The sequence below is a fragment of the Prinia subflava genome, chromosome 7 (genome assembly GCF_021018805.1).
Source record: "Prinia subflava isolate CZ2003 ecotype Zambia chromosome 7, Cam_Psub_1.2, whole genome shotgun sequence".
NCBI classification, from domain to species: domain Eukaryota; kingdom Metazoa; phylum Chordata; class Aves; order Passeriformes; family Cisticolidae; genus Prinia; species Prinia subflava.
Window position 1 is genome coordinate 7113146 of NC_086253.1, and position 13069 is coordinate 7126214.

A 13069-nucleotide genomic window follows, 5' to 3' on the forward strand; every position below is an offset into this window, starting at 1 on the left:
CTACTACAGGAATATGATACAGGAATGTGATCAATTCTTTATTGCTGGTGCTCGGTAATAAATCTGAGCAAGGTCACAATTAAATAAATGTTTTATATAGGACACACCATTGCTACCTGCCAGTGCTTCCTTGGAAAGACAATTTTTTAGACATTGCCCCTGCTGATTTCATGACATCCAGTGTCACTCCTTCCCATCTGGTAGCTGTGAAAAGCATTTGGAGGCCTTTTTTATCCTGAGGTTCTTATACAGATTTCATACACACCATCTTCCATTTATGCAACCCTCTGCATTCAGGCTGTAGTCGGAAAATCCATCCAAGGAGGACTTACCATGTACCCCTTCAGAAGAATTTAAGCCCTATTTGTATTTATTCCCCTGTTCTCAGGTAAGACACTGCATACAGATAAGAGATACAGATATTTCCATATAGTTTTATCTGGTAAACATAACTTTAAAATCAAAACCAGAAGTCTTACAAAGAATCAACTGTATTTTTATTGAGCTCTTCAGAGAGTTTTAAGATTAATTGCATGTATTCATTAAGCCTTTTCCTTAAGGGCTATTCAAACAATACTGTTCATTTCAAACAGGTAAGCTATCTAGCAAAAAACAACAACAACAACAACAAAACAAAAACACAAAAAAACCCAAACAAACAAAAAAATCAAACCAAAACAAAACCAAAAAAAAAACCCCAAAAAAACAAAACACCAAAAAAACAAAACAAAACAAAACAAAAAACCAAAAAAAAACCCCACAAAAAAAACCCAACCAAAAAAACCCCAAAAAAAACCCCACAAAAAAACCCCACAAAAAACCACACAAAAACCCCAAAACAAAACCACAAAAACCACCAACCCCAATGCCATAAATAAGAAATCCCGCACTATGTCTTTGGAAGAAAATGTCTTGTAATCCATGTAAGAGCTTGAGTATTTGTATCTCAACTCCTTAAACAGCTCAACGTCAACAAATATTTCTTTAAAAATAACACTGAGAACCTCAGTCTTACTGAGGTTTGCCCTGACTGGAATGGTGCTTAGCTGCAGTCTAGCAAATTTTACAATATCAGAGAAAGGTTTGAGTTGGAAGGGACCTTAAAGATCATCCAGTCCCAACCCTCTGCTGTGGGCAGAGAAACCTTCCACTAGACCAGGTTGCTCAAAGTCCTGTTCAATCCCTCTACCACTTCCAAGAATGGGGCAGCCACAACTTCTCTGGGCAACTTGGTCCAGTTTCAACACAATAAAAAAATAATCATACTTGAAGAGATCACATGATAACTTGGTATTTTGGTTTCAAGCTATGCCAAATCTCATAGTAGAAAAACTGTACTCATATAATGGATTAAAATATTTCCTCCTTGGAAAAAAAGTAATTTTTGGGTTGACAAATTATGTTAACCTAAAAAAACAAAAGGTAACTTATTTTCACAATATGCTCTGGGACACTACAATTACAGAAGTAATACAACTGTGGAAATAAATAATATAGCCACAACCCATGTTTTGAGAAAGATCTGTTGATCTGTAGTATGCCAGGAAATTTGGGCTATACATGACACACTCACATGGGGTATTTGTACTGACACAGTCCCCCCACAGACTGTCTTTAGTTTAATGACATCACAGTTATATAAGATACTTCAGATTACCAACACTGCCCACCCACAAATCAGTGATGTGGAAAAGCATACACACAGCTGGAAGTGCAAAACTGAACACTATTAGGGATTTACACACAATAATAAAAAAGAAAATTCTTTCAGTAAATGTTTTAGCTGCTTGCATTACTTAGTTTTTCTTTTTTCTTTGTCATCTTTTTTTTTTTTACAAAATGCTGTAAGAAAACTGATTCTAAACCCTATCCTCATATTTAAATGTATCAAGATTGCGTGGGAGGCAGTGGTGTGTTTTTTACTGCAAACAGAGAGGTTCTCTAGAAATGGCCCTGTATGTACATGTGGCTCTTTGGATGATAAGCTGAAGCTATCACAAAGACAAATGCCTATTTTTGTACTCTATTATTTTCATGTTCATATGGATTTTTAACAATTTGTTCCTCTAAACAGCCTTTAAGAAGTTCACAAATGTTGGAGGCATGTCAGATTACTTTGAGAATTTAAACTTGGGAAAAACTACTTGTTTTAAGGAATATAAGTCAGGTACTATCATTAACATAAATAATAATTTTGTTTTTGTAATTATTACTAAGTTTTCTAAGAGGCACTTGTGTGGATAGAGCATTAAAAGATGACTGTTACTCTGGTGTACTTTTATACTGACAAAAGAGGTAGGATGAACAAAAGCAAAGTTCCACTGAAGTGAAAACTTCCAGTCAACTCAGAGTAGATTCCACTGCAAGAGCAATTAGGAATTTAAAGCTTTTATTACGTGAGATACTATTGGCAACTGACCTGGTTTTAGTCTGTAAACCATCTGCAACTACATGCATCTAAGATTCTCAAGGCCTTTATGATTTTAAATTCACATTCTTTACAATAAATATTTTTATTCTGGACAGGCAAAGTGCTGTAGGAGCTGAATGACTGGGGATGGCAAAACCACAGCTCCAAAACCCTTCCCTCTTTTCTGCAACTATTCCAAGGGCCACATCCCTTGTATCTGTGCCACATTATGTAAAGTTTACAGAAGCAAATGTTACAAAATGATTATTTGTAAAGGCTGCTGTGTAGTGGTAGGTGCATGTCCGACAACACCACGTGGCCCTGTAAGAAGCTTCCAAAGGTTAAAAAATCCTGCAGAGACCATTTTAAATATGGAAATAACTTTCCCACAGAAGTACTAGAAAATATTTTAAAGTCAATTGCTGATCAGCTCCTAGATTTTTTTATTAGTTTTCAGACTTGCCAACAAATCTGTCAGAAACTCCAGAGCTGAATTTAATTCTATGCAGATGAAGAGTGACATGCCACTAATGGTCTCTTTGGGAAAGAGAGATAAATCCACACAACCTGTCTCAGTGTCAAATTTTCACTCTGTACAATCCAAAACAGCAGGTAATGGAAAACAGAGAAGCCACTGTTCTTAAATGTTCTTAAACTCAACCAGTTTGGATTTTTATAAATGAATATTATTTATAAATTCCAAAGTTAAAATCCAACACCAACAGTTAAACGTTCATTTTCAAGCAGTGCTGTCAGATCTGTCTTCAATTTCTTACCCTTCTATGAATTCTTGCTTGCAGCCACATTTGTACCCATTTTGTGGCTGGCTGCAAGTGCAGGGGGTTGCATTCCTCACCTGTAGTTCAGCTGAGACTCCAGAAATGTTTTATGGTTGTGCTTTCAACACTTGTACCATTTTTACATCCTGCCACCCGTTCCTGCTCCAACCATGGTAATCAAGAGGTTGTCAGGTAATCACTGGCATGATTACAATCACCTCTGTCCATGATTTACTGGTAAGATCCTTTGGATTATTCAGGTGGGAGGTATTAAGAGCTTCTATTCTAGTAGACCAAAGCTTTGAAGTATTCCTTTTTCTATTAGACTCATTTGTGATTTTAATTTACAAATTAAGGCTCGGATGTTTGCTGCACTCTCTTCAAACATATGTCAAAAAAGTCCCATCACCTAAAGAACATTGAAACCCTAAGTAATGTAGCTCCTGGAAACCAACAGATTTTAACCATGTATTAGCAGTGTAGGTAAATGGGTTAAAAAATCCTTCTGTTGTTTGAAATAAAGACATCAAAAGGTATGCTAGAGGCAAATTAATGGAATAAAAGGTCCATACAGGACTTGTAAATCTTCAGGGATTACATTTTTTAGCCTACTTCAACCCTTTGTGAGTAGATGTAGTGGAAGTAGCTCCTTCCAGCTGAAGGAAACTAATGCACTTGTTTGAAGAAAACTGCAAAGATTAATAGTAACTTTACAACTGGATTAAAGAATAACAAAAGTATCAATGAAGTCTAACCAAAGCAATTTTCTCAGTTAGCCCTTTATTAAAGAATCAAAACCCAAGTTAAATTTAAAAATGTGAAGAATTTAACCTACGTTAAAACCTGAAAAAACAACAGTACTGCAAATATAGAAGGATAACCTTATTCTATCCAAAATGTAAGAAAGGAAAACAGGAGTTTAAACAAAATTAAAATCCAGAAGCTGACATTACGTGAGTAAAATCCACAGACACAGGTAAAAGTGGAAAGGAACTGAAAAGATTCACATCTGTTTTCAACACTGTAAAAGAAGCCTTTAGAGTTTGTACCCTGGTAGAACATGAAGTCTCAGAAACAGACCTAGCAGGCCTTTAACCAAACCCACTCCGAAACACAGTCAAATTAAAAAAGTTAAAACATACCCAAGTTACTACTCATCGTATTAGGCAAACATCTAGAATGCAAAATTTGGCTCGGCAAGTCGGGCAAGGCACTTGGCTGGAGAGCCAGGTCTCTGGGTGCTGCTGGTCCTGCCTGCTGGCAAACCACTTGCCCATGCAGGTGAGGCACCACATGGGCCGGCAGTAGCACTGCTGGCACTCGCCCTCGTTGGGCTCCTGGCAGTTCTTGATGAGCTTGATGTTGGCGATGGTCTGCATGCACCCTATGCATGGCTCCAGCTCCTGGGGGGAGAGAAAAACCATCAAAACTGGGAACTGCGCAGAATGGTTCCTGTTACTGCTTCTCAAAGGCTTTTAGAGAATCATCTGTGGTAGAATAATCAAGGCAGAACTGCCCCACCAGGGGATATCAAATGGTTTTATTAGAATGCTCTCTAACGAATGACAGCAAAGCTGCTCTTTGAACAGAAAACCCAGAACTGCTCCCTGAGACTAATGATTAAACAAAAATGACTGAAAAATCAACATTCTTTCACTCTCTGAAGAGCTGCCAGCAGCCACAGTAAGGTAAGCAAGCAGCCAGCTTTGTCATTCAAACTGTTTTTCAAAAAACGTACCAATATAAAGTATGGAAAATAAATCCAGCAAACAGTTCTTACTATTTAAAACAGCAAATGTCTGTTACTATCTTCCATCTTTCTAAGTAAGAGACATAAATGAGGAAACCAGGGCTGTACAAGGAATCTCATCCTGAAGGTCCAGAAACTTATTTAATTTTTCTTGGATAAAATCAGAATAACTGATTTTGCCCACAGTTAATTATGCCACTTGAACTTGCAATTGCATATGGGAACAACAACTTGCTATGAAGTGTTTTACAATTAATAAACAATAATTAGCATTTCCCACATGTCTTCCAGCTGTCCAAGAACTTGACAAAGCTCAAAAGACAGCATGCTGAATAGGCACAGAGACCTGAATCTGTTCAAAATGCTCCTGGTGGAACAAAAAGTAGCTCTCTCTGTGGTCTCTAGTTCACATCTCCAATGACTCTTCCCTTGTCAGCTCAAGTGTCTGCTCAGCTGCACTGTCAGCTGGACTGTGGAGCAGATCCAGATGGACACAAGCCACTCAGCTTTAACTTGTGAAATTAGGTCCTATCTCAGCTTTAAGCAGGCAAAATTCTAGCATAGAAAGATTAACTAACTTTTTCAACTTATGAACAGAGCTCCAGAATAGGGAAAAATTCAGTGTTGTATTTTTAACATCCTTATCATCATCTGTGATGCCATTTATCACTCAATGTCAACCCAAGTGGCTCAGCTGCCACTTAAATGTGTCACAAATTAAATGCTCTGCAAGAAAGCAGCTTTAATATCTTCTCTTTATTGTGACCATCTCTTTTCACTGGCAGCACAGTCAGAACACACAACATAAGGTGCAGATACACCTGATCCAGTTTTATTTTAGCTAGTTCATAAACCATATAAGCTGCACAACACTACCAAGGATACCAATCCCTCACTCATTAGCTGAACCACTGGACACAGCTCCCTGCAGGGTCACCAGTACTGGTTTAATTGGTTCCCTCTGGAACACAGAACAGTGCTCCAGTCCCACTTCCAACTGCTGCACCAGTATAATAATGACCAGGTCCCTGTGAGTATTACTGGAGGTAGGGCTCTGTGCTGTTATAATCAACACCACATAATAATAGCCATAATAATTATAAGTAAAGCAAAGCTAAATTAAGAATCATTAGTTTATTTCAGCAGAAGATCCAGCAAAACCTGGCTATCTGGAAAAGGAAGCTGTATTGAAGCAAACTGCCAAAAGAACAGCAACAGCAGCTGTGGCTCTGGCTCCCCATAAACTTTCTGCAAGTACAACATCATCATTTTCAAATGTGTTCATGTAACATTTTAGTAGCAATTATTACAGGGGACTTTATTTCACTCTGTTATTTCTCATGGCTCAAAACTGTAATGCTCACCATAGTTTGTTCCTCATAGCAGGAACAGAAGCAGCAGCCAGAGTTATGTTTACAATGAGTTTACTGACACAGCAGGTGAGCATTTGTGAGGGAAGCATCACCCTGACTGAGCAAAGAGCACTTGGGTTTCTGGCATCACTGAGAAGGCCTGACAGGAGCAAACCTTGGCTGTGCAGACCCTAGGAAATTGTGCTGGGCTGTATCTTCTCAGGAAGTTAAGGAATTTAGGTCATGTCTTATCAGGGGCCAGCGAGATGAAACTGTAAGTGCTACAACTGCACACCCACACCAAGGGGCACTTTAACCACCAGTCACTCTCTTAGAAAGTGGAGCTCTCCTCTAGGGCAGCCTCAAGTAGGTAGGAGACCTCTCAAAGGATCTCTTGATCTCAAGAGATTTCTTACCTAGTATCTGTTATCTACAGCAAGGTAAGTAACAGTTTATATTAGATCTAAAACATATTGTATGCAATTATTAGCTGAATTATTAGAAGTGTAGTGAGTAGTAGAGTGTTTAACTGCTGTTCAAGTACCACTTTATTACTGACTGAATACTGCTTTATTAAATTAGGATTATTAAGCAGTAATCACATGATAATTATAATTTAATAATAATTTGTTGTTTAATTCATGTTTTTAATAAAACCTTTTTGTTAACCTCATAACAATGAATCCTCTTAATAATTCACCTGAGATAGCTCTAGGTAAACATTTATCATTTACATAGTAATCACAGGCACATCTATATTGAAAATATAATTGTTACAGTCTCACATGGATAGAAAATTTCACCTGAGTGCTTGGAACATGGTATGTCTGGTTTATTTCCACCAGAGATGTGAAGGTTTCTAAAAATAAATCACTAAGGCTTTGATGGATCACAACATTAGCTGCATTGCTGATAGGAGCACGGAGCTTCTCCCGGAGCTCCCCATACTCTGTGGAGTTCAACCTGAAAAGAAAAGATGGAGCAAAATGTTACCACGAGTATCCACCCAAACACCTCGATAGTACCTTGCAGAGGTTAACATCCAGAAAGTGAATCCACAGAAAAACTGGTACTTATTAGTCAGAATAAATACACAGCATTGTGTTTTCTTCTGCTGTTTACTTATTGGTTTTGGCACAACTTGGTCAACTGAACATGCTGTCCCCATTCATATCTGTGTAAGATTGCCAGCAGGGTTATGTCAGAGACCAGCTAAAACATCATACAAAAATAAAGGCTTTTGAAGTCATCAGCATGAACAAAAGTAAATCATGCATTAACTGCAAAGTGCTGTTTGCACCATTTCTGTCACCTTTTCAATGCCTATTTACTTAGACAATATCTAAATTCTCAATTATAAACTCCCGAGGAGTTTAGTTAGGAGAAATTTGTTATACCATGCAGCAGGCATCACAAGGTGATATAGTACTACATAAGTAGCAGAAGAATGTCCATCTATCAGGTTTTGTGATTTTATGATACAATTTTAGATTGTATCATAACAAAATGCCAGAAATTTCACAAAGGTCACAAACCACTGCTGATTTAAGGCTGCAGCAAGCTGTGTTGCACCCCAGCTGCTTCTGTCAATTAAAGTGATGCCCACAGCACTCAAGTGGCACCTGAGACCTCACACAGATCCTGCAGTGACATATCCCTGCTGTCATCTCTTTTTACCGTAAGGGTTCTGAACTGCAGTGTCAGAACTCTCCAGCTCAATGCTTCCACTCATTAAACAGCTTCCATGGAGAAGTCCTGGGAAGACTGCCCTCGTTTTCCTGCTGCTCACCGAGTTCCCAGAGCCCAGCACAATGCAAGGCTGGCTTAGCTCTAGCTCTCAGTGGTCTCCACTGTTTTACAGGATAATGTCATTTAACAGATGCTGTCCATGCACAGAGACATTTATATCCAGAGGAACCATTCACACTGAACATGCAGGGAAACAGGGCCCACCTGCACAAAAGCATTTGTCCTCGCTGGATTTGATTCTGATTCTGGATATGTACAATGATCTTGTATGATTCTGCTACATTCTAGCAGATATTTACTATTACTGACGTCTTATTAGAACAGCTTTTAAACTGTTGATGCTATTCTGTTTAGTCACAAAATACAGTTTGGGCTTAGGACTTTTTTTCCCTAAAAGGAATTGTAAAACAAGTAATGATTTTATCATCTCAGCTGGGATGTAGTTTTACCACTCTGGCACTGAAGAGCTGGCAGAAGAAAATCATTAGTCATTTAATACTAATTTGGTCACCACTGTCACAAGTCTATAAAAGTCTCTTTTCTTAGCATTGTCATGCTTACCTTAACTAACCTCTTGTTCTGAGTTCTGTTCACATGGATCTCTACCAGAATCACCTCTTTGCCTTCCTCGTGCTTGCCCCACTGCACACCTTACAAGTCTGGTGATCTGCCTGCTTTTAATTACCTAATTACCTAATAAATGCTCCTGACATACAAATTTACAGCCAGAAGACACTCAAATACCTTTTCAAATATAGTTTAGGGAGCATTAACATGGCTCTTAATAATGCAACAATAAAGACTTTAGCACCCTTCTACTCAGAGGTTTCTGCTGAACTTGTACTTTAGACTGGTTACACAGAGACTGCTGAGATAAACAGCATGGGCCCTTGCAAAACAAGCTCTAACAGTTCACAATTGTTATGATTTACTGCTATGAGAATACATAAATCAAAAAGGGACCATAATTTCTTCCTTGTTTTAGGGGCAGTTGGGTTGCAGTAGCTTAGTGAGAACTATTCCAAACAGTGACAAAATCATGAGCCTTAAGCACACGGAAAAATCCCAAGTCATGGATGAACAACAGTTTTAGACAAATAGCTATTTCTCCTCACCCGAAATTTAGAAGACCAAAAATTCTACCTTTCATTCTTGCTCTCCATCTCTCTCCATCTAATTTTATCCAGTTACTTCTTTCTGCATCCAGCACAATCCTCTCCCTAAGAATGGATCAAAGAGGCCAATCCCTTTGTTTATCCGTTGTGTATTCAGTGTTGCATGTATAGGAAGCTTTCTAAACAACCTTCCCTGCACTGCATGGCAGAACTGCACATACAGCAGCCCTGAACAGCAGGCAGGGAGGGACCAGAAAGGAAGGAATGAGACCAAGGAGTCTCCAGACTGGGCACAAATGTGGTCCCTCAGCACCATCAAACAGCACACACGCAACATAACAGGTTTAGCAGTTGTTTTACCGGATATCAAATGCCTTGACGTAGGGATTAACGCTGGCAACTCGGATGGTGAGGAACTGCACAGGCACGTTGGAGTCTGGGGTGAGTTCGTGCTGCCTGGAGTCTGTCACCGTCAAGTGAATGTCCTGCTGCTGGGCAACATGTAAACAGTAGGTGGTGACTTTAATCACCCACGTGTCCGTAACAATCACCCTCGCTCCCGGCGCTCCGGTGGCGAATTTGTCGATTCTCCTAAATTCTGTGTTGATGGAAGAAGCTACTGCCCTCCAACCTGACTGCGGGAGAGCGTGAACAGCGAGCGTCCGGGCCAGCGGGTGATTGTTCCAACCTTTCCGTGACCAGTAATATGCCAGGGCGCTGGTGATTGCTGGCAGGAGAACGGCCAAGAAGAAGAAAGTTTTCCACTCTTTTGAAGCCAGGTAGAAAAAACAAAGATGTTTTTCAGGTGCAGCAAAGCACATACCAAGGTAATAACCTGCAAGGAAAAAGAACTTACTTTCAGAAAACAATTAAGTACCTGCAAAACCAGATACCCCTGAATCATACGGTTATCTAACCCATGAGCTCACCTCCAAGAGAGGTACTGTACTTCTGGATGACTTCAAATTCAAGCCTCTTGTCTTAAGCAAGTTGAAGTAAATTCTTAGGCATCGCTGATTTTTACCAGAATTATACACCCAAAGGAAAGTGATCTGAATTTGGTTGTTGAATAAAATTACCTGCGAGATGCCACTTAGTTTTAGGAGAATTGTACGGCTAAAGGAAGGCGATCTGCATTCCTTGGTTAAATCACAGAAGATGATGAGCTGGAAGGGACTCACAAGGATCATCAAGTCTAACATTTAGCTCTGCACAGGGCACCCCAAGAGTCACACCATATGTGTGACAGCATTGTCCAAACACTCTCTGAACTCCATCGGGCTTGGTGCTGTGACCACTGCCCTGGGGAGCCTGTTCCAGTACCCAACCACCCTCTGGGGGGAAGAACCTTTTTCTAATGTCCAACCTAAAACTCCCCCTGACACAAGTTCAGGCCATTTCCTTGTGACCTGTCACTGTCACCACAGAGATCAGTGTCTGTCCCTCCCCTTCCCCTCATGAGGAATTTGTAACTGCACTGAGGTCTCCCCTCAGTCTCCTCCAGGCTGAACAGGCCAAGTGCCCTCAGCCTCTCCTCACACGGCTTCTCCTCAAGGCCCTTCATCATCTTTGTTGCTCTTCTCTGGAAACTCTAATATTTTAATGTCATTTTTATACTGTGGCACCCAAAGCTCCCCCAGGGCTCGAGGTGAGGCCTCCCCAGCCCAGAGCAGAGCAGGACAATCCCTCCCTTGCCCGGCTGGCCATGCTGTGCCCGATGTCCCCAGGACAGGGATGTCCCTCCTGGCTGCCAGGGCACTGCTGGCTCATGTTCAGCTGTCCCCAGACCAGGACCCCCAGGCAGGTCCCTTTCCCTGGCACTGCTCTCCAGCCCCTCATTCCCCAGTCTGTCCTTAAACTGCAATTCCTTTGTGAGTGCGTGTGCCGCGGTGCACCCGCTGGTTACAAAGCTCTTGGTGCTCATTCCAAGCAGCCGGAGCGCTACTCACCCAGGGGCAGCAGGGAGTGCGCCAGCAGCGTGCCGGTGCTGCGCCGCAGGTGGTACTGCACGAAGGCCGCGTCCTCGCTGCCCAGCCAGGCGGACAGCAGGCTCTGCACCGTCAGCCCCGCCGAGCGCACCTCGTCGGGCGGGAACACGAAGCACACGGCGAACACCAGGTAGGCCAGAGTGAAGGTCACCGCGGGGCTCTCCATGCTGCGCCCCGTGGGGCGCCGGGGTCCCCGGGAGCGGTAGTTCCCGCCGCAGCCCCGGATGCTCCAGCGGGGAGCGGTTCTTCCCGCCGCTCCCGCGGTAGCTCCCCCCGCAGCCCCGGATGCTCCAGCGGCAGTTCCCGCCGCACCCCCGGATGCTCCAGCGGTAGTTCCCCCCTCAGCCCCGGATGCTCCAGTGGTATTTCCCCGCTCAGCCCCGGATACTCCAGCGGTATTTCCCCGCTCAGCCCCGGATACTCCAGCGGTATTTCCCCGCTCAGCCCCGGATACTCCAGCGGTAGTTCCCGCCGCACCCCCGGATGCGCGGCGCGGGCGCTGCCGGGCTGGCGGGGCCGCCGGGGCGGGACCCGCCTCCCCTCGCACTGACGGTCCCCGCCCCTCCATCCATCTCCTCCCTCCCCTCCTCCGCCCATCCGCGCCTGCCCGGCCGCCAGTCCCGAGCCACGTCCCCGTTCCAGCCGGAGCCGGTCCCCTCCCGCACCCCGCGCCCGCCCGGCCCGGCCCGGGCGCGCAGCCCCTGCCCGTGGCCTCAGGCTTTGTCCGCGCTCGAGGTCGTGCTCCACAGGCCTGGCAGAAGGAACCGATTCCAGTTCTTTATGATCGTCAGAGAGCTCTGTTGGATGAGGGCAGCGTCTTTCTGAAGCAGGGAAATGGCCTGTCTTATTTAAGCGTCGGAAAAATCTTTGTTTCTCCTTGTGTATTTTATGTTTTCTAATATTTTCTGATAAGACAGGGATGTAGGATCTTAAAATGCCTTAAAGGGAGGCATGTTTCAGGGTATCTTCGTACACCCCCAAACACAGTAAAAAAACACCTGACCGGAATATCTTGTTACTATTGAAGCACAAATAATAGCTAATAGCCCCAATTGCTGTTTCTTACGGAATGTAGGAGACCCCCTGCGTGCACCCTGTTAAAACCACAAATGTCCATATTTTAAAGAAAGGAGATACTATATAACTGGAAAAGCACGGCAGGGAAAGCAGCATGTGATGTTACCTGCTGCTGCTGATGGGAAACCAAGTCGATAGTAAATGCCACCTATGGAGTGTGACATCCTAACGCTGGCAGATGGCTGATGTGGGGCATTCATGGTGGTTTAATGACTTTTGAGGATGGTTACATCAGTAAAATGATGCCTGGATTCTGTGCATCTTACTTCATTCTAAAAGACATCCTTGTTAACAAGTTTATTGTTTTAACAATTACTTCATTGTTGCTGTCTAGTGACTCAACAGTAAGGACGGTTTTAATGTGCTAAATGGACTGTGAAATTCAGCAATAAAAAAACGGGTTGTGAGGCAGGAAGTTTTCTTTCTGTGATTTCATGCAAAATCATGTTGAAGCAGAACAGCTGAGCCTGTAGAATCACAGAAACGTTTGGGTTGGAAGGAACCTTAAAGCTCATCTCATTCCAACCCCCCGTCATGGGCAGGGACACCTTCCACTAGCACAGGTCGCTCAGAGCCCCACCCAGCCTGGCCCTGAACGCTGCCGGGGATGGGGCAGTCCCCGCTGGCGGGGCGGTTCTTGGGGACACGGGGACATTTATGCAGTCCCCGCAGTTTGTCCCGGGCGGAGCCGCGCCTGCATTGCTCGCTCAGCCCCGCGCGGGGGCGCGCTCCGGGCGGGGGCGCGCAACGGTCACTCGCGGCGCTGTCCCCGCCCCCCTCCCGCAGAGCGCTCTTCTGATTGGCGGATGCTCACCGAACGCCGCTCCCTCATTGGCCGGCCGGGGCTTC

At 43.3% G+C, this 13069-nt stretch overlaps 1 protein-coding gene across 1 annotated transcript; it reads right to left on the minus strand.

Moving 5' to 3' along the window:
- Positions 1 to 475: 475 nt before the first annotated feature.
- On the minus strand, positions 476 to 11657 carry TMEM129 (transmembrane protein 129, E3 ubiquitin ligase). The gene is made up of 4 exons (XM_063401461.1): positions 11105 to 11657; positions 9516 to 9990; positions 7095 to 7254; positions 476 to 4592 (listed from the first exon to the last, which is right to left on the minus strand). Exons 1-4 carry the CDS (start codon positions 11307 to 11309, stop codon positions 4344 to 4346), a joined length of 1089 nt encoding a protein of 362 aa, XP_063257531.1. The 5' UTR covers positions 11310 to 11657; the 3' UTR covers positions 476 to 4343.
- Between the last annotated feature and the right edge of the window lie 1412 nt (positions 11658 to 13069).

What these genes read in the sequence shown, in the direction of transcription:
- TMEM129 (XM_063401461.1), bottom strand. Translation starts at nt 11,309, where the DNA reads ATGGAGAGCCCCGCGGTGACCTTCACTCTGGCCTACCTGGTGTTCGCC. An exon ending in GCACTCCCTGCTGCCCCTGG is followed by an intron (nt 9,991 to 11,104) that starts GTGAGTAGCGCT and finishes TTTTCCTTGCAG; the next exon opens with GTTATTACCTTGGTATGTGC. An exon ending in GTCAAGGCATTTGATATCCG is followed by an intron (nt 7,255 to 9,515) that starts GTAAAACAACTG and finishes TTTTCTTTTCAG; the next exon opens with GTTGAACTCCACAGAGTATG.